General features: G+C 45.2%; 1 protein-coding gene across 2 annotated transcripts in view; it reads right to left on the reverse strand.

The window, feature by feature from the left end:
* The window catches only part of rhpn2 (rhophilin, Rho GTPase binding protein 2), a 37,964-nt gene that overhangs the window by 12,526 nt on the left and 6,632 nt on the right, over window positions 1-18,806 (reverse strand). The window contains exons 2-9 of one of the 2 annotated variants that reach the window (XM_062989484.1): window positions 17,093-17,208; window positions 9,923-10,051; window positions 4,569-4,644; window positions 4,194-4,271; window positions 3,194-3,318; window positions 2,040-2,206; window positions 1,418-1,605; window positions 979-1,135 (exon numbers count right to left, since the gene is read on the reverse strand). In XM_062989484.1, coding sequence (XP_062845554.1) covers window positions 979-1,135; window positions 1,418-1,605; window positions 2,040-2,206; window positions 3,194-3,318; window positions 4,194-4,271; window positions 4,569-4,644; window positions 9,923-10,051; window positions 17,093-17,208 — 1,036 coding nt within the window. The remainder of the gene's footprint in view (window positions 1-978; window positions 1,136-1,417; window positions 1,606-2,039; window positions 2,207-3,193; window positions 3,319-4,193; window positions 4,272-4,568; window positions 4,645-9,922; window positions 10,052-17,092; window positions 17,209-18,806) is intronic. The other variant, XM_062989485.1, reaches the window with a different exon arrangement.

Consider the following 18,806-nt stretch of genomic DNA (forward strand, 5'->3'; position numbering starts at 1 on the left):
ACCAGGCCGTGAAAAGCCCCTCAGGTTCAGATTCACTGACGGAGGTCTGTTTAATGTTAAAGCCACATCACTGAAGGCATCTGTGATTTATCAGACATAGCATGGCAGATCTAAGCATGGAGCTGTGGGAGCCTGCTGTTCCTGGCACTCGCAGTGAACTGATAAAAAGTTCTGCCCTTCGTATCCTGGTATCCTGAGCCAGAAGTCTGTTTGAACTCTGTATTACATAAACCTATTTGCACTCGTGTTTTCTTAACTATTTGTTCTGCTTCTGGCTTTCTTTTCTTTTTTTTTCAATTGCCCGATTGCGTCACGCTTCCTCTCCACCAATGCAGATCCCCGCTCTGATTGAGGAGAACGAAGCAAACCCGCGCCCCCTCCGACACGTGGGCAGCAGCCGTACGCATCTCATCACCTACACTTTGACGAGTGCAGTGCAGCTTAGCGTTGTGTACGGAGAGACACACCTGTACCTGAGAGCACTCTTTTCTCATCTCTGTGCAGGCGCCACCAATCAGCCAGCAGAGGTCGTAATTGCACCAGTCATGAGAGAGAGACCCCATCCGGCTTAGTCCCGCCCATCTGAACAACAGGCCAATCGTCGTCCATGTGGCCGCTCAGCCTCAGCCGACAGGCAGAGCCGAGATCCGATACGATGTATTCGAGATCCCGGCTCTGGTTCCAGCGTGTGTTTTTACCGCTGCGCCACCTGAGCGGCCTGCTTCTGGCTTTCTAGTTTTTTTAGTAGAATCCATCTGGATGTAGGGTAGCAATGTTAAACTAGGTCACTAGATCACATTTATAGAGCTTGCTTTTTGCACATGGGCACAGTCATGCTAAAACAAGTAAGAGCCTTCCCTAAGCTGTTGCTTCAAAGCTGGAAGCATATAATTCCCTATAAATAACAGAAAAGAACATAAATTCAATAATTAAAAGTGTGTCCTAATACTTTTGTTCATACAGTGTATATATACTTACACTGATGGTCTATTAAAGATGTGGAGACATAGTAATGGGCGAGGCCACGGTAGTAATGGATCTTCACTTGTGCCATTGTAGACCAGAAGAGGGGCACATTGTCTTTAATAGGGGTCTGGATCATGGACTGATGCACCTGTTCATACACATCTGCCACCTGTAACATAAAAAAAATCATAAAGTAATAAATTACTAGCACAAAACAAACAAAAACTAATACAAATGTACACTTAAATAAGTTCAAATCTAGTCTGGATCACCATTTGGTTCAGTTTGGTTAACATACAGTGGTAGCTCAACAGCTAAGGTACAGGACTAGTAATTGTAAGATGCTGGTTTAAGCCCCACATGTGCAAGGTTGCCACTGTTGGGTCATAATGTTATGCCTGATCGGTGTACATATTGAGTTTAAATAGTGCAAAACATATCGAAACATTACTCTGGCAGCTTCCTGAGCAATCCTGAGCAGGCTGAAGAACTCGTTGCGGACGCCCTGCAGATTGATCTTGTCGTACAGGCACTCCTGCGCCTGTGCTAGCATCATCCTTATCAGCATGCTCAACATGGCAGGGCTCATGTCGTAGCTGGGAGTGTGCGTGAACGTCTCTTTGAGGTAATTGAGCACACCTAGGATATAAACAGACAAGGGTCAATGTTTTAAAGCGTGCTAACGCAATACTACATGAAATGAGAAGATGGGAGGATGAGAAGATGACAATGTTCCAGACATGTGTAGGACGTCACTATATCTGCGGCTTTTATATTTTGGTTGAAACGGTGAGGGCAGAGGGGAGGAGTAGTAATCGGTCGTGTCTAAGAGACTGAGAGGGAGCTTATAGTCCGGATTTAGCGCCATCTGATTTCCACCTTTTTGGATGCTCAAGAAGCTTTAAGGGAAAGAAGATTTTCATGTGATGATGGAAAAGCAGCGGTGCATCAGAGGCTACACGCGCAACCAAAAACGGCATTAAAAAGTTGGTACGACGCTGGAAAAAATGCATCTTAATGTGACGATCCTCGTATCTGCAACTAATTACTATCCACATTGGATAGTAACCTACCAGCTGATTGTTGCAGGGCAGCGATGGCATCGTTGAGGCCGGCCTGTGCGTGTCTGTCGCAGCGTGTACCGATCTGGCTGTAGAGTGCAGCCATGTTGAACAAGATGCTGGCTTTTTCCAGGGAGATATTCTTCTGGCACACTGGCACTCCTGTAAAAGAGTCATACCTGCACAAGACAAGATGTGTTTGCGTCATCAGATGGGGGAAAATGCAGGTTACAAAAAAAATCAACTATTAAGCTTTAAGGAATAAGCCAGTAGTCCAACTGTGCCAAACTCTAGAGAACTCATCAGTCTGGTGCACCCACCTTATTTATTATGTACACTGATTAGCCATAACATTAAAACCACCTCCTTGTTTCTACACTCACTGTCCATTTTATCAGCTCCACTTACCATATAGGAGCACTTTGTAGTTCCACAATTACTGACTGTAGTCCATCTGTTTCTCTGCATGCTTTGTTAGCCCCCTTTCATGCCGTTCTTCAATGGTCAGGACCCCCACAGGACCACTACAGAGCAGGTATTATTTAGGTGGTGGATTATTCTCAGCACTGCAGTGACACTGACCACTGATGGTGGTGGTGTGTTAGTGTGTGTTGTGCTGGTGGATCAGACACAGCCGTGTCCACTCACTACCTAGTTGGTCCACCTTGTAGATGTAAAGTCGGAGACGATCGCTCATCTATTGCTGCTGTTTGAGTCGGTCATCTTCTAGACCTTCATCAGTGGTCACAGGACGTTGACCACGGGAAGCTGTTGGCTGGATATTTTTGGTTGGTGGACTGTTCTCAGTCCAGCAGTGACAGTGAGGTGATTAAAAACTCCATCAGAGCTGCTGTGTCTGATCCACTCATACCAGCACAACACACACTAACACTAACACACCACAATGATCCAGCACCTAAATAATACCTGCTCTGTGGGGGTCCTGACCACTGAAGAACAGCATGAAAGGGGGCTAATGAGGCATGCAGAGAAACAGATGGACTACAGTCAGTAATTGTAGAACTACAAAGTGCTTCTATATGGTAAGTGGAGCTGATCAAATGGACAGTGAGTGTAGAAACAAGGAGGTGGTTTTAATGTTATGGCTGATCAGTGTATATATATATACAGTGCTGTGTCTGCGACTTAACAGGGTTAAAACATACCAGGTGAAGAAAATGCCAATCTGCCGATTCGGGGAAAAGAAACGGCTTTCCAAGAGGGCTAGCTGGCTGAAGTAGCCAGCAAGCAGATCAACCCCTACGTCGCTACGTCTAGGAGTACGGCAAGCCTGCGCAACACACACACAGACAGACACACATAATAGAATTAAAACACAAAGCAGAAATGAGTCAGACTAGTCTACTGTGTACTCTAGTACTGTAGTTACACTAGTGTGTAGCCTCGGATGGTATCAGCTATCTATCATCTTTGTCCCCGTCCAGAGTTTCTGCGATGGTAACTTCCTAATCATGTCTGATTAAAAAATCTGCCTCTTTTTACCTGCACGAGGCGAGTTCATATGCGGATCAGCCTTGTGCACGGAGAGCCACACCCTCTCTATTTCCTCGGCTGCTCCCGCTAGGGGTCGCCGGCGGGCCGTGATCCGCATTATTGATTTGGCACATGCCCTTCCTGACACAGCCCAGGCTTGGGACTGGCACTACAATGCACTGGTTTATGCATCCCAGTGACTAGCCACCTGTAGGACAATTCAGTGTCTCCAATTAGGCTGGCTGCATGTACCCAGAGAAAACCCACGCAGACGCGAGGAGAACATGCAAACTCCGCACAGAATCGAACCCAGGACCTTCTTGCTGTGAGGCGACAGTGTTCATTTCCCAACCCGTAATTGCACCAGTTATGGCTCATCCCACTCTGAACAATAGCCAATCGTTGTTCAAGTAGCCGCCCAGCCCAGCCGGATGGCAGAGCTGAGAGTCTGTAGTGTTGGACTGTATGATCATATAAATTAGATGTAAGAAGGTTACTGATTAACCAATGAATAACAAACAGGTCATTGCTCATTTAACGATTTATCCTTGTCAGGGTCGAGCTGGGTCCAGCCTCACTGGAATCACTGGGCATATCACAGGGCCTCGGGCATACCCCCCACCCCACCCTTACGTTAGATGTCAGTGTTTGTATTTGTAGTGATTGTGGTACCTGTCTGAGATCCATCAGATCATCAATCTCCTCCTGATAGTGAGCTCCGTCCTCATTATAATGCTCCAGGATAAAGTCCTGTCAAAATACCAGTTTAAACTCAGCACACATAACCAGACATTCAAATGGACAGGCATTTACTGACACACACACACACACACACACACACTTGACACCAATCATCCTTCGCTGTAATTGCATGCTTTCTGAATGCAATGCTAGAGACAACAGTAACACTAAACACCATCATTACTGTGTAAATGACAGGCTTCTGTGACTCTAAGCCCAAGGGCAGCAGAATAACAAAAGTACACATGACCTTACATCTTACAAGTATCTGTAAAAGAATATAGCCTGTGAAATAAAAGAACATACCTTAAACGCAACTGAATAATCCACTTCTTTGGTCTCCTTCAGACCCAGAGGAATGAGAGGGATTACAGGTGAATCTCTGTTAAGACAGAAACAGGAAATGTGGGTTATTTTATTTTATGTTGGGAGTACTGGGGGCTGACAAAACATGCACAATAATGACACATGCTATAAGGCACGAATATTATATTAAACAACACTACAATTACATTGATCAGCCATAACATTAAAACCACCTCCTTGTTTCTACACTCACTTTCTATTTTTATCATATAGAAGCACTTTGTAGTTCTAAAATTACTGACTGTAGTCCATCTGTTTCTCTGCATGCTTTTTAGCCCCCTTTCCCCCTGTTCTTTAAGGGTCAGGACCCCCACAGGACCACAACAGAGCAGGTATTATTTAGGTGCTGGATCATTCTCAGCACTGACATGGTGGCGGTGTGTTAGTGTGTGTTGTGCTGGAATGCTGCTGGAGTTTTTAAACACCTCGCTGTCACTGCTGGACTGAGAATAGTCCACCAATTGAAAATATCCAGCCAACAGCGCCCCGTGGGCAGCGTCCTGTGACCACTGATGAAGGTCTAGAAGATGACCGACTCAAACAGCAGCAATAGATGAGCGATCGTCTCTGACTTTACATCTACAAGGTGGACCAACTAGGTAGGAGTGTCTAATAGAGTGGACAGTGAGTGGACACGGTGTTTAAAAACTCCAGCCCAACACACACTAACACACCACCACCATGTCAGTGTCACTGCAGTGCTGAGAATGATCCATCACCTAAATAATACCTGCTCTGTAGTGGTACTGTGGGTGTGGTTTTAATGTTATGGCTGATCAGTGAAGATTCACATTGTTGAACTGACAAAAGACAGTTTACAGGATCAAGTAATGATCAGGATTCACCGTCATGAAACACTATCATATGTATTGTGATAAATCACAGCACAATGCTCTTCAGTGGAATCTTTATTTGGATCGTCCTGATTCAAAATGATTCAAAAGTTTGATTAAATAAGTTAAACATACTTTATACAACTTGCTGTGGCAACCCCAAATCAGTGTGAGGTAATTTTGGAAGCCTGCACATGTTGCTCTGCGTTTCTATTTTCTTAATCTGATCTTTAAGATACAGAAAGTGTTTATTTTCAGATATTCTGATTGAGCTTGTAATGGTTTCACATTTAATCCCAGCCTACATCTTATCACTGACATTTTTCCCAGGCTGCAAATCCTCCACAATCAAGTTTCTAATCTTTACAGACAAACAATGCATTAGAATGAAACTAAAATGGCACTGTAATAGAATTCTTCCCTAGCTGTAATGTAATTGTAGTGTTAAAGTGAGCTAGTGTAATAGTGCTGGTAATAGCAATGCCTTAGTACTGGAGGTTCAAAACCCAGATTGGGTTTGCTAATACAAAAGGCGCATGGTGTCTTTGTGGAGACAGATCAATGCACACTTTAATTTCCTTCAGGATCAATAAACCATCCATCCATCCATCCATCCATCCATCCATCTTATTGCCATACCAAAGTCTGAATAAATAGGATGGTTAGGTTACATTTTCACCATTTAGCAGACGCTTTTTTCCAAAGCAACTTACAGTACTGTGGCAGCATATTGTCTAAGCAATTAAGGGTTAAGGGCCTTGCTCAAGGGTCCAACAGCGGTAACCTGGCATTGGTGGGGCTTGAACCAGCGAGCTTCTGATTACTAGTCCAGTACCTTAACCGCTAGGCTACAACTACCCTGCGAAGAAGGGCATCTGACATAAATAAGCCGAATCGAATATGGGAATGAGCGATCCTTTGTGCACGCCAACTGGAGCAGCCATAGGGGTTCATTGATTCATTAATGGTGGCTTGGTGGGTAGCACGGTCACCTCACAGCAAGAAGGTCCTGGGTTCGGAGTTTGCATGTTCTCCCTGTGTCTGTGTGGGTTTCTTCCGGGAGCTCCGGTTTCCTCCAACAGTCCAAAAGCATGCAGTCAGGTTAACTGGAGACACTGAATCGCCCTATAGGTGAATGAGTGTGTGTATGTGTCAGCCCTGCGATGGAGTGGTGACCCGTCCAGGGTGTTACTGTGTGCCTTGCGCCCATTGAAAAGCTGGGATAGGCTCCAGCAAGTATAGAGTAACCAGCAGTAGGTTCCATACCATCACTGGAAGCATCGTAAGCCCACAAACGTTGCATGTGTTGTCAGTCATAAAGAACGGGCAAACGTTTTCCTACAGAGGAGCAAGTTTCTCCTAGTAAACACTCAGATATGCAGTCAGCTACAGAAGACCCACTTTAAGCAGGGCTTATCCTGAATTAATAGGCTTCAGCAGATGCCTGAGCTTTTGGAGGAAAGAAAGAGCCTGGCTCTCTCACACTGGCAATAAAGCATGCCAGAGACTCTCAAGGGTAAGCACACGCGCACACACGCGCACACACACACACACACGCACACACACACACACACACACACACACCCACAAAAACCACCCGCCCACCCACACACACACACACACACATCCACCCACCCGCACACACACACATCCACCCACCCACGCGCACACACATACTACCACCCACCCACACACACCCACCCACGCGCACGCACACACCCACTCACCCACACACACACACACACACACACACACACACACCCACCCACCCACCCACGTGCACACACATCCTCCCACCCACCCACTCACACCCACACGCGCGCACACACACACACATACACACACATCCACCCACACACACGTGCACACACACACACATCCACCCACCCACACACACACACCATCCACCCACCCATCCACCCACCCACCCACCCACACACACATCCACCCACCCACCCACCCACCCACACACACACATCCACCCACCCACCCACCCACACACACACACATCCACCCACCCACCCACCCACACACACACACACATCCACCCACACACACACATCCACCCACACACACACACACCCACCCACACACACACCCACCCACACACACATCCACCCACACACCCGCACACATCCACCCACACACACACGCACACACACACACCCACATACACCCACCCACGCGCACACACATCCTCCCACCCATCCACCCACACACCCACCCACACACCCACCCACACACATCCACCCACCCACGCGCACACACATCCTCCCACCCACCCACACCCACACGCGCACACACACGCACCCACACACACCATCCACCCACCCACACACATCCACCCACACACCCACACACATCCACCCACACATCCACCCACACACACACCATCCACCCACACACACACACACACACACACACCCACCCACACACACACACACACAGACAGACAGACAGACAGACATCCACCCACACGCACGCACGCGCACACACACACACACACACACACACACACACAAGCACCCACCCATCCACACACTCACACGCACACACATATACACACACACACACACACACACACACACACACACACACACACACACACACACACCAAATGACCACTAACCCTCCTTTTTGTTTTCGGTTGTCATGGGAGATGAGCCATCGCTACTAGAAAAGACCACTTGAATACAGACAGACTGTTTTTGTCCACCTGTGCTTCATCGCTCACGTTCTGTCGCAACGATCTCTGGGTTCCGTTTAGAAAGCATGTAACAAATGCGGTGCTGCGATGACTGAATGGTATGTGAGCAAACGAGCATGGATTTACGAGAACGAACGCTCACCCACGCTGACACTTCATTAGGTTAAACAGGGCGCACGGTTCACTTCTTTTCCTGTTTTCGTAAGAAAAGAAATGTATGCAAATGGTGCGTTTGCAGAACATTCCCCTCCCCTGTGTTATACTATGCTAACGAGAGCCTGCTATTAAAAAACACGTTTACGTTAATTACCTAATTAGAAAGAAATCCAAAATTCACTTACCATATAGAAGCACTTTGTAGTTCTACAATTACTGACTGTAGTACATCTGTTTATCTGCATGCTTTGTTAGCCCCCTTTCACGCTGATCTTCAATGGTCAGGACCCCCACAGGACTTCCACAGAGCAGGTATTATTTAGGTGGTGGATCATTCTCAGCACTGCAGTGACTCTGACCACTGATGGTGGTGGTGTGTTAGTGTGTGTTGTGCTGGTATGAGTGGATCAGAAACTTTTTCTCCCCCTTTTAGCACGTCCAATTGCCCCATTGCGTCATGCTTCCTCTCCACCAATGCCGATCCCTGCTCTGACCGAGGAGATCGAAGCTAACCCATGCCCCCTCCACCCACACATTGACGAGTGTTGCGCCACCTAACGTTGTGTACGGAGAGACACACCCTGAGAGCACTCCTTCCTCATCTCTGTGTAGGCGCCTCTAATCAGCCAGCAGAGGTCGTAATTGCACCAGTCTGACAGAGACCCATATCCGCTTTAGCTTTAGTCCCGCCCCCATCTGAACAACAGGCCGATCGCTGTTCATGTAGCCGGCAGGCAGAGCTGAGATTCGATACGACGTATTCGAGATCCAGCTCTGGTTCCAGCGTGTGTTTTTACCGCTGCGCCACCTGAGCGGCCTTCTGATGGAGTTTTAAAACATCTCACTGTCCCTGCTGGACTGAGAATAGTCCACCAACCAAAAATATCCAGCCAACAGCACCCCGTGGGCAGCGTCCTGTGACCACCGATGAAGGTCTAGAAGATGACCGACTCAAACAGCTGCAATAGATGAGCGATCGTCTCTGATTTTACATCTACAAGGTGGACCAACTAGGTAGGAGTGTCTAATAGAGTGGACAGTGAGTGGACACACCACCACCATGTCAGTGTCACTGCAGTGCTGAGAATGATCCACCACCTAAATAATACCTGCTCTGTGGTGGTCCTGTGGAGGCCCTGACCATTGAAGAACAGCATGAAAGCAGGCTAAAAATGCATGCAGAGAAACAGACGGACTACAGTCAGTAATTGTAGAACTACAAAGTGCTTCTATATAGTAAGTGGAGCTGATAAAATAAACAGTGAGTGTAGAAACTCTGTAGTCATGTTTTTGTGAACCTGTTTGACAGGTGAAGACAAACACACCTTCTGTACAGAGCAAAACAAACGTTCCTAACTGGTTCAGCAAGCTGGAAGGAGTTGAAGCTCTCTGTGTGTTTTCCCTAAACACGGGCCAACTTCACAGGACCCTAATAACCCTACAGAGAGCAGAAACGTACGGCAGGAGGGAAGAAGGTACAAAATGTCCCGATCAGACCTCCTCCCTGGTTTTGCACTGTTTTCCTGATTCAGCAAGACTCCCACCGTTCCTCCTAATCAGATGACATCATTTGTTTGTGGACCGGTCTGTGAACTTACTGTACGTTCTGATAAACCTCCACGGAGCTGTTTAGACCTTCCAGTTCCTCCTTGAGATGCTGCAGGTTGGAATTTGCGTAGCTCAGCTCCATCAAGACCATGTCTCGCACTTTATTGTTGGATGTGGCCCTGAACACACACACACACACACACACACACACACACACACAAAAAAAGAAAGAATTAGATGAATATTTCCTTCAGATAGTGGTCAGCCTATGAAATATACAACCTACATTTAAAATTGACTTATCATCTGTGGTAATCCCTTGTCTGGAATTTTCCACTATAATAATTCCACAGGTCATTTTTAACGGTCCTAACATCAAACCATTGGTTAGAAAAGGGGCGAGAAGTGAGAAAATCCACTCCTGAGACCTGCGCTGATATTTGCTCGTCAATGCTCGTCACTAAAGAACTTAAGGGGGGTCCAAAATGTGGGTTTTAAAAACTTAGTGGGTTTTACCCATTTTAGCCCAGGAGTGTTAAGTAAGTCCCACCTGACTGAGACGGCAATACACATTCAATTAAAATATAATATAATACAGAGGTACCTTAAAACTCAACGTCAATTGGTTCTGGGACTGGCGTTGAGTTTCAAGGTATTTTTTCCCATAAGGATGTATAGGAAACCTGTTAATGCGTTCCATGGTCTTGTAGAACTGCATATATTTTAGGCTAATATAAAATAATGGGGTTGTTTTTGACACACACTGAAAATAACACAAATCTAATATGAAAACACTGAAATAAAAAGCTGATTCTTACAATTTCTTAGAACCTCGAGCTGTAACACAAGTTTAAAAGTGAAACAGGAGGAAAAACCAGGTAAACACAGATACATGTAGAGCTCTCAGAGTGAATCTGACTGTTATTCCACACAATTGCAGATTCGTCTCATATGCGCACTTTGATGACGCATTACCGCACCGCTCAAGCGATGGAAGCCCATTCCATCAAGCTCTCTACGCACCGTTCTTGAGCTGATCTGAAGGCCACGTGAAGTTTGGAGGTCTGTAGCGATCGACTCTGCAGAAAGTCGGCGACCTCTGCGCACTATGCGCCTCGGCAGCCGCTGACCCGCTCTGTCATTTTCCGTGGCCTAACACTTGGTGGCTGAGTCGCTGTCGTTTCCAATCACTTCCACTTTGTTATAAAAGCACTGACAGTCGACTGTGAAATATTTAGTAGAGAGGAAATTTAACGACTGGACTTGTTGCACAGGTGGCGTCATATCGCGGTACCATGCTGGAATTCACTGAGCTCCTGAGAGCGACCCATTCTTTCACTAATGTTTGTAGAAGTGGTCTGCCTAGTGCCTAGGTGCTTGGTTTTATACACCTGTGGCCATGGAAGTGATCGGAACACCTGAATTCAATGATTTGGACGGGTGAGTGAATACTTTTGGCAATATAGTGTATGTCCGCATTTGTACTAGCATACTGTGGTAAACAAACACTGCTTAACTTCAAGCCAACTTTCACTTTAGTAGTTGATTTAGATACACACACATAATATTTTAGATACCACACACACTTCTGCACTGGTATCACTCTTCCAAGGCGTAAACTATATCTACGTATGCTAAATATTCTACTAATAAAGTTGCACTGCCTTCAGACTTCATACCAACATGCTAAGATAAAGTGCTGCAGTAGTCTTACAAGTAGTTGCTAATTAGTTAGCAAGTGACTCACAACACAGTTAGCCAATTAACTGAACTTTTTATATAATACCTGACCTATCTGGTTCAAACCAAACACCCAGACCAAGAGACAAAAGGTAAAAATGCTACTGGTAACAAGAAAGGACTCAAATAAATCATCCGCACCAGGCACGACTCCACCGGCTGCACAGAAAAGGCCAGGAAGTCGTAATTCCATGCCATGGTTTCGATGTAAACAAGACAGTGAGGGAGTTCCACCAGGTTCTTCTCATTCTCCCCCACCTTTAGCTTTAGCTCTAGCTCTGGGTGGGCTGTTTATTGTAGATAAGCCAACCTCATTGTGTAAAACCTTGCTGACATACACTGATCAGCCATAACATTAAAACCACCTCCTTGTTTCTACACTCACTGTCCATGTTATCAGCTCCACTTACCATATAGAAGCACTTTGTAGTTCTACAGTTACTGACTGTAGTCCATCTGTTTCTCTTATTGTTTTCTTCAATAGTCAGGACCCCCACAGTACCACTACAGAGCAGGTATTATTTAGGTGGTGGATCATTCTCAGCACTGCACTGACACTGACATGGTGGTGGTGTGTTAGTGTGTGTTGTGCTGGTATGAGTGAATAAGTAAATACCTCACTGTCCAGCCAGTGGGCAGCGTTCTGTGACCAATTAGGTAGGAGTGTCTAATAGAGTGGACAGTGAGTGGACACGGGATTTACAAACTCCATCAGCGCTGCTGTGTCTGATCCACTCATACCAGCACAACACACACTAACACACCACCACCATATGTCAGTGTCACTGCAGTGCTGAGAATCATCCACCACCCAAATAATACCTGCTCTGTGGTGGTCCTGGGGGGGGGGGGGGGGGGGTGAAAGGTGAAACAAGGTGAAAGCAGGCTAAAACAGTATATAGAGAAACAGATGGACTACAGTCAGTAATTGTAGAACTACAAAGTGCTTCTATATGGTAAGTGGAGCTGATAAAATGGACAGTGAGTGTAGAAACAAGGAGGTGGTTTTAATGTTATGGCTATATACATTTGCTAGCTGGCATGTTGGCTTAGTAAATTATGGTGCAAATCCAGAGATCAGCAGAACCAGTCGGGCTTGTGAACTGACTAAAACGTTCTAGAAAAATTGCAAGCATGTCAACAACATAATTACCGTAATTACAATGACATACGTGCACTTAGAGAAAAACAAACAAACAAAACAAAGTGACTATGCACTTTTACTACAATACTACCACTATGTCACTTTCCAAGTCAAGTCATGAGTCTTTAGGCTAGAATCATAACCACTGCTTACCTGAGCTTCTGTTCTTCCTGATGTTATAACATTTATAAGCGTGTGTCACATTAGAAATAGAATCCGTTATTTTGTAAATGTGCTTATAATTAAAAACCTCCAAACTTTTCCCGGTTGTGAAGTAAATCACGAACTCCTTAGAAAACCAATGAAGCGTTTCATTGACGATCATCTGTGTGACGCAAACTGAATAAATGCAAATAACAGCATTTCTTACTAACAATTACAATCAGAAGGTCTGATTGGTTCAGAAAGCGCTCTTTCAACCATTAGCACCAATTCTGTAGGAGCGTTCCATTCACCCAGTTGTTCCTGTGAAGTGCACTACGTAGGGTCCAATCCAAAGGTAACGAAAATGTTCAGATGAAGTACACTTCAAACTGTGTAGGGAGTAGGGAGCGACGCTTCATCACTACGCCGGAAGCTGGCTGGAACGTTTACCCATTGCGTGCGTTGTGGGTTAAGACGGCCGGAGCGTTATTAGTAATTGTCACACGTAACTAATGTTAACACGTGCTGACGCTAGGGACTCTTGTTGTTCACGAGTCATTTTTTTTCGCGAGTCATGAGTCGAGTCCGAGTAATTTGAAACGAGTCATTTGACTCGAGTGGGTCAGAGCACTGACAAGTGCACCTCCCACCACCCAGGCATAGCCAATCATGTCTGTGCAGACGGCCGGCAGTCGGCTAGCGTGTTTTACCGCTGTGCCACAAGGGCGCCCCCACGAAAGTAAATACAAACATACAAATTATGTTGTGTGCACAACGACTCAGGAACCCCCCCCCCTCCTGCTTACGTTCGATAATCCACCCCAGCCCCTCATAGCAAACCTTGTGTTCCCTGACTTTGATCCCATATAAATAGACTGATTTAAGGTTTTAAACCTGCCTTGTTAGTTGTAACAGGTTAAAACGACAGGCCGCTTGTGTCAGAGGTCAAGTGCTAAACTGTAGCATAGCCCCAGGTGTCACAATCTCCCATGACCCCTTTATAAATCCAGCCTTTGATGTGCGTGTGTGTGTGTGTGTGTGTATGAACATGTGCCAGGCTCTACCCGCACTGTTAGGACCGTGTAGCCTTGACACTGGGGCCTCCGAGGGAACGACCATGGTTAGCGCAGGTCCCTGCTAACAGCAACAATGATCTCAGGAGATTTTCATAAAGGATCCCATTTCCTACAGTGAATAATGACATGCAGGTTTGTCCCAGTTAGGGCACTAAATGCTTATGTAACCTGGCATCTCTTTGAACTAAGGCACCTGGCTATTGCACATACACGATGCTGGTACCGTGCTGGCATGCTTGATGAGTGTAAAAACTTATAGATTTATAAATAATATAACCCAGATATAATAGTCACCAGTAATGTGGGTATAATGGGTATACTGGAGGCATGTTTTAAGACTATACATATGCAAATGCGCACATGTGCACGTACGCACACGCGCACATACGCACGTACGCACACATACACATTATATGATCCAAAGTCAAGTCAAGTCAAATTTATTTTTATAGTGCTTTTTACAGTGGACATTGTCTCAAAGCAACTTTACATAATCCGGGACCGACAGACCAAAAACCCTTATTGAGCAAGCCAAGGGTGGCGAGGAAAAACTCCCTTACAAATACAGGAAGAAGCCTTACCAACAAGTTGCCTTGGACTGTTGGTCCAATGAGCAAGGCCCTTAACCCCCTGCCATTAATGTAAATGTATTACAATGTGGTAATACACCGATCAGCCATAACATTAAAACCACCTCCTTGTTTCTACACTCACTGTCCATTTTATCAGCTCCACTTACCATATAGAAGCACTGTGTAGTTCTACAATTACTGACTGTAGTCCATCTGTTTCTCTGCATGCTTTGTTACCCCCTTTTACGCTGTTCTTCAATGGTCAGGACCCCCACAGGACCACTACAGAGCAGGTATTATTGGATTTTAGGTGGTGGATCATTCTCAGCACTGCAGTGACACTGACATGGTGATGGTGGTGGTGTGTTAGTGTGTGTTGTGCTGGTATGAGTGAATAGGTAAACACCTCACTGTCACTGCTGGACTAAGAATAGTCCACCAACCAAAATTATCCAGCCAACAGCGCCCCGTGGGCAGCGTCCTGTAAGCACTGATGACGGTCTAGAAGATGACCGACTCAAACAGCAGCGATAGATGAGCGACCGTCTCCGACTTTACATCTACAAGGTGGACCGACTAGGTAGGAGCGTCAAATAGAGTGGACAGTGAGTGGACACGGTATGCCACCACCTAGATAATACCTACTCTGTGGTGGTCCACAGCATGAAAGGGTGGTAACCAAGCATGCAGAGAAACAGATGGACTACAGTCAGTAATTGTAGAACTACAAGTGGAGCTGATAAAATGGACAGTGAGTGTAGAAACAAGGAGGTGGTTTGAATGTTATGGCTGATCGGTGTATGTATAAAGTTTATAAATTCCATGCATATCCATATTACGACACGAACCCATGGTTATGTCTGCATTCTCAACATTCATTGAGCTACTCGTCATGCTTGGGAGGACGGGGGGGGGAGGTATCGTACAATCTGCTTTGAAGCTTTTGTGCATGCACGTACACCGACTTTACGATCCCGAAACAGGATATGCAAATCTGGCAGCCTACATTAGGTAAAGGCTAAACAGTTGAGAAAGTTCTGGACTTTAAGATCATTTTCCTTCCAGAAACTCTAAAACAGAGAAGCCACGCTGGCATCTGAAAAACTCATTTTATTTTTTCCTTCGAAACAGCAACCCAGCAAATATGAGAGTTTCTGCTGTAGAAGCACGAACATACAAAACACTTCCATGGCAACTGATAAGTCCAAGGTTTGTCTGAGAACCGAACGCACATCTTTAAAAACAAACCTCGTGAGCAACAGTTTATGGAGGCTCCTGCTGCAACAGTCTGGCTTCGTAGGTTTGCCAGAGCACTAATGAAACTGAGCAGCCTTGAGCATAACGTGACCACTGACCTGAAAGCAGTCGTTATTTAAATATGCAATCTACAGCCCTACGCTGCCAAACCGTGAGCTGATCTAGGATCAGCACAAACGAAGCAACATTCCAAAGCTGCTGCACTTAGAAGAAATCGAATAAATCAGTAATCCAGAAGGCATCAGAGGAGAAAATCAAAGACTCACTGACTTCAAACGCATTTGGCCAATTCGTTATCTGTGATTTGTTGTCATTCTGATCAGATCAGGAAATATATATATTTTATATTCTGTTATACCTGTTATTCTGATGACAATCAGTCATTGTAATGTTCAAACCATGACATGCAGGTCATGGTAAAATACACTGATCAGCCATAACATTAAAACCACCTCCTTGTTTCTACACTCACTGTCCATTTTATCAGCTCCACTTACCATATAGGAGCACTTTGTAGTTCTACAATTACTGACTGTAGTCCATCTGTTTCTCTACATACTTTGTTAACCTGCTTTCACTCTGTTCACGTGCCTGGTTCTAACCGTGCTGATATTCGTGATAACGGCACGGCCTTTTCACACCACAACTGTATTACTCCGCTGACGCGTTGCCAGTGACGACAAGCTTCACGCACACAAGCCGCCGGTCGTTTTGTAGGACTATTTGTGCTCATACACATCCAGAACTTGATACGGAAGAGTGCAGATTAACATGCAAATAACGCAATAACTCTAATAAATAACTAAATTCTATCTTTTAATTCTTAATTAATTGCATTTTTAGCTTTTCCTTTCATCTTCGCTTATTCATATTCGCTAATTATTTTTATTCCAAACTATTGTTACTTTGTAGTGTTAAACTATATGCTTTTTTTTAGCCTACTGTGTTAAGGCAGGGTTGGGAGTTTTTACCGTTGCATAGCAGCAACTCATTCGTTGTGGAACTACTTTTTGGCGGAAGGTATTGTCAACATTAAAGCATATTTAATATAAAATTCAGGGCTTCTTGGATTTATTTTCTTTCTTTATTTTGTAAAAACTGTTGTATAAAAACAATAGAACACTTATCGCGAATAACATCACGGCTGTGATCTGGTCGCAGGCACGAGCCGAAGGCGTGTTCTATTGCTTAAGTAAACTATAAGTCACCAAAAGGCAGCGAGAGTCAAGTAATAGAAACAAACGTTTAAAATCCGTGAATGCATACTAGTGATTCCATTACACATACTTGAGGAGATTTTCTGCCCCAGCTCTCATTCTCATCTGTTTAATGATCTTCTGATTCAAACTCGCTCTCTGATTCTGGAGTTTGCTGCGGCCTGTCTGAGCCAGCGGGTTACAGCCCTGTGAAAACAGAAGGAGAGGGACAGATTGAAACGTGGGCACCTGAAACTTACTATGGCACTTGTGTATCATCAGCGTCTGTTTGGCTATGGCGTCTGTATTCATAAATCTTCCAAAACACCTTGTGCTGATGTTTTTCCTGTGACGGAGAACCTTCATACCTTACAGTCTTATTGCCAGTGTGTGTTTAGCGTATCGGAATTGAATGCGTTTAGGAATGCGGATGACATTGCAAAAACCTCCACATACTTTTGACCATATAGTGGATATGAATCCGGTTCAGAACAGTCCTGCAATGATAGTGCATATCATACACATAATGCTCTATTTTTAGTTTTGGTATTGTGCTGTTAGTCATTGAGTACATCAGTACATGACGTGTCGTCTTAATCATGACCAATTCTTACTCAACCAGTAGGTATTTTATAACTGTTCAAAACTTGATCAGCTATGCACTGTACAAATAGTATAGAGTTTCTGCAAACATGTTCTACCTGTTACTGTGTACATATTTCACAAAGTGTGTCACTAGGTGTGGCCTACTTTGAGTTTTATATTAAATAAATGCGGGTTAATGACATCACGCATCTTTTCTGACACACCTTATGTACAAACATATAAATATATACACCGATCAAGCATAACAAATATGCTTGCAGCAGATCCTGTAGATTTAACTCCTCTAAGTTGTGATGTGGGGCCTCCATGGATCTGACTTGTTTGTCCAGCACGTCCCACAGATCCTTGATTGGATTGAGATCTGGGGAACTTGTTGTGCTCCTCAAACCATTCCTGAAGCATTTTTGCTTTGTGGCCGGGCATTATCCTGCTGAAAGAGGCCACACCCATCAAAGAATACCGTCTCCATGAAAGGGTGTACATGGTCTGCAATGCTTAGGTAGGTGGTACGAGTCAAAATAACATCAACGTGGATGGCAGGACACAAGGTTTCCCAGCAGAACATTGCCCAAATTGCCGGCTCGCCTTCTTCCCATAGTGCATCCTGGTGCCATGTGTTCCCCAGGTAAGCGAACACGTGATTCATCAGACCAGGCCACCTTCTTCCATTGCTCCGTGGTCCGGTTCCGATGATCTCGCGCCCACTGTTGGCGCTTTCGGCGGTGGACAGGGGTCAGCACGGGCACCCTGACTGGTCTGCGGCTATGCAGCCCCCACCTTTCTATCACAACCAGCATGAATTTCTTCAGCAATCCACACGGGCATCATTTAGTCTTGGCCGCCCATGACCCTGTCGCCGGTTTACCACTGTTCCTTCCTTGGATTACTTTTGATAGATACTGACCACTGAAGACCGGGAACACCCCACAAGAGCTGCAGTTTTGGAGATGCTCTTATCTGTCGTCTAGCCATCACAATTCGGCCCTTGTCAGACTCGCTCAGATACTTACACTTGTGTAGATGCACGGCCAGCTGACAGCACATATATTTTAACCTATTTTTTCTTCATTTTAAGCGTATGGAACTCATCTGACACCACCACTGATAATCGTACCACAGTTTGAGCTAGAAAAACCTCCTATGCTAGAAAATAAGATGTGGGCTGATGGTTTTGGACAAGTAAATGAATAGTCCTGGGT

This window comes from Trichomycterus rosablanca, chromosome 27 (genome assembly GCF_030014385.1).
Source record: "Trichomycterus rosablanca isolate fTriRos1 chromosome 27, fTriRos1.hap1, whole genome shotgun sequence".
NCBI classification, from domain to species: domain Eukaryota; kingdom Metazoa; phylum Chordata; class Actinopteri; order Siluriformes; family Trichomycteridae; genus Trichomycterus; species Trichomycterus rosablanca.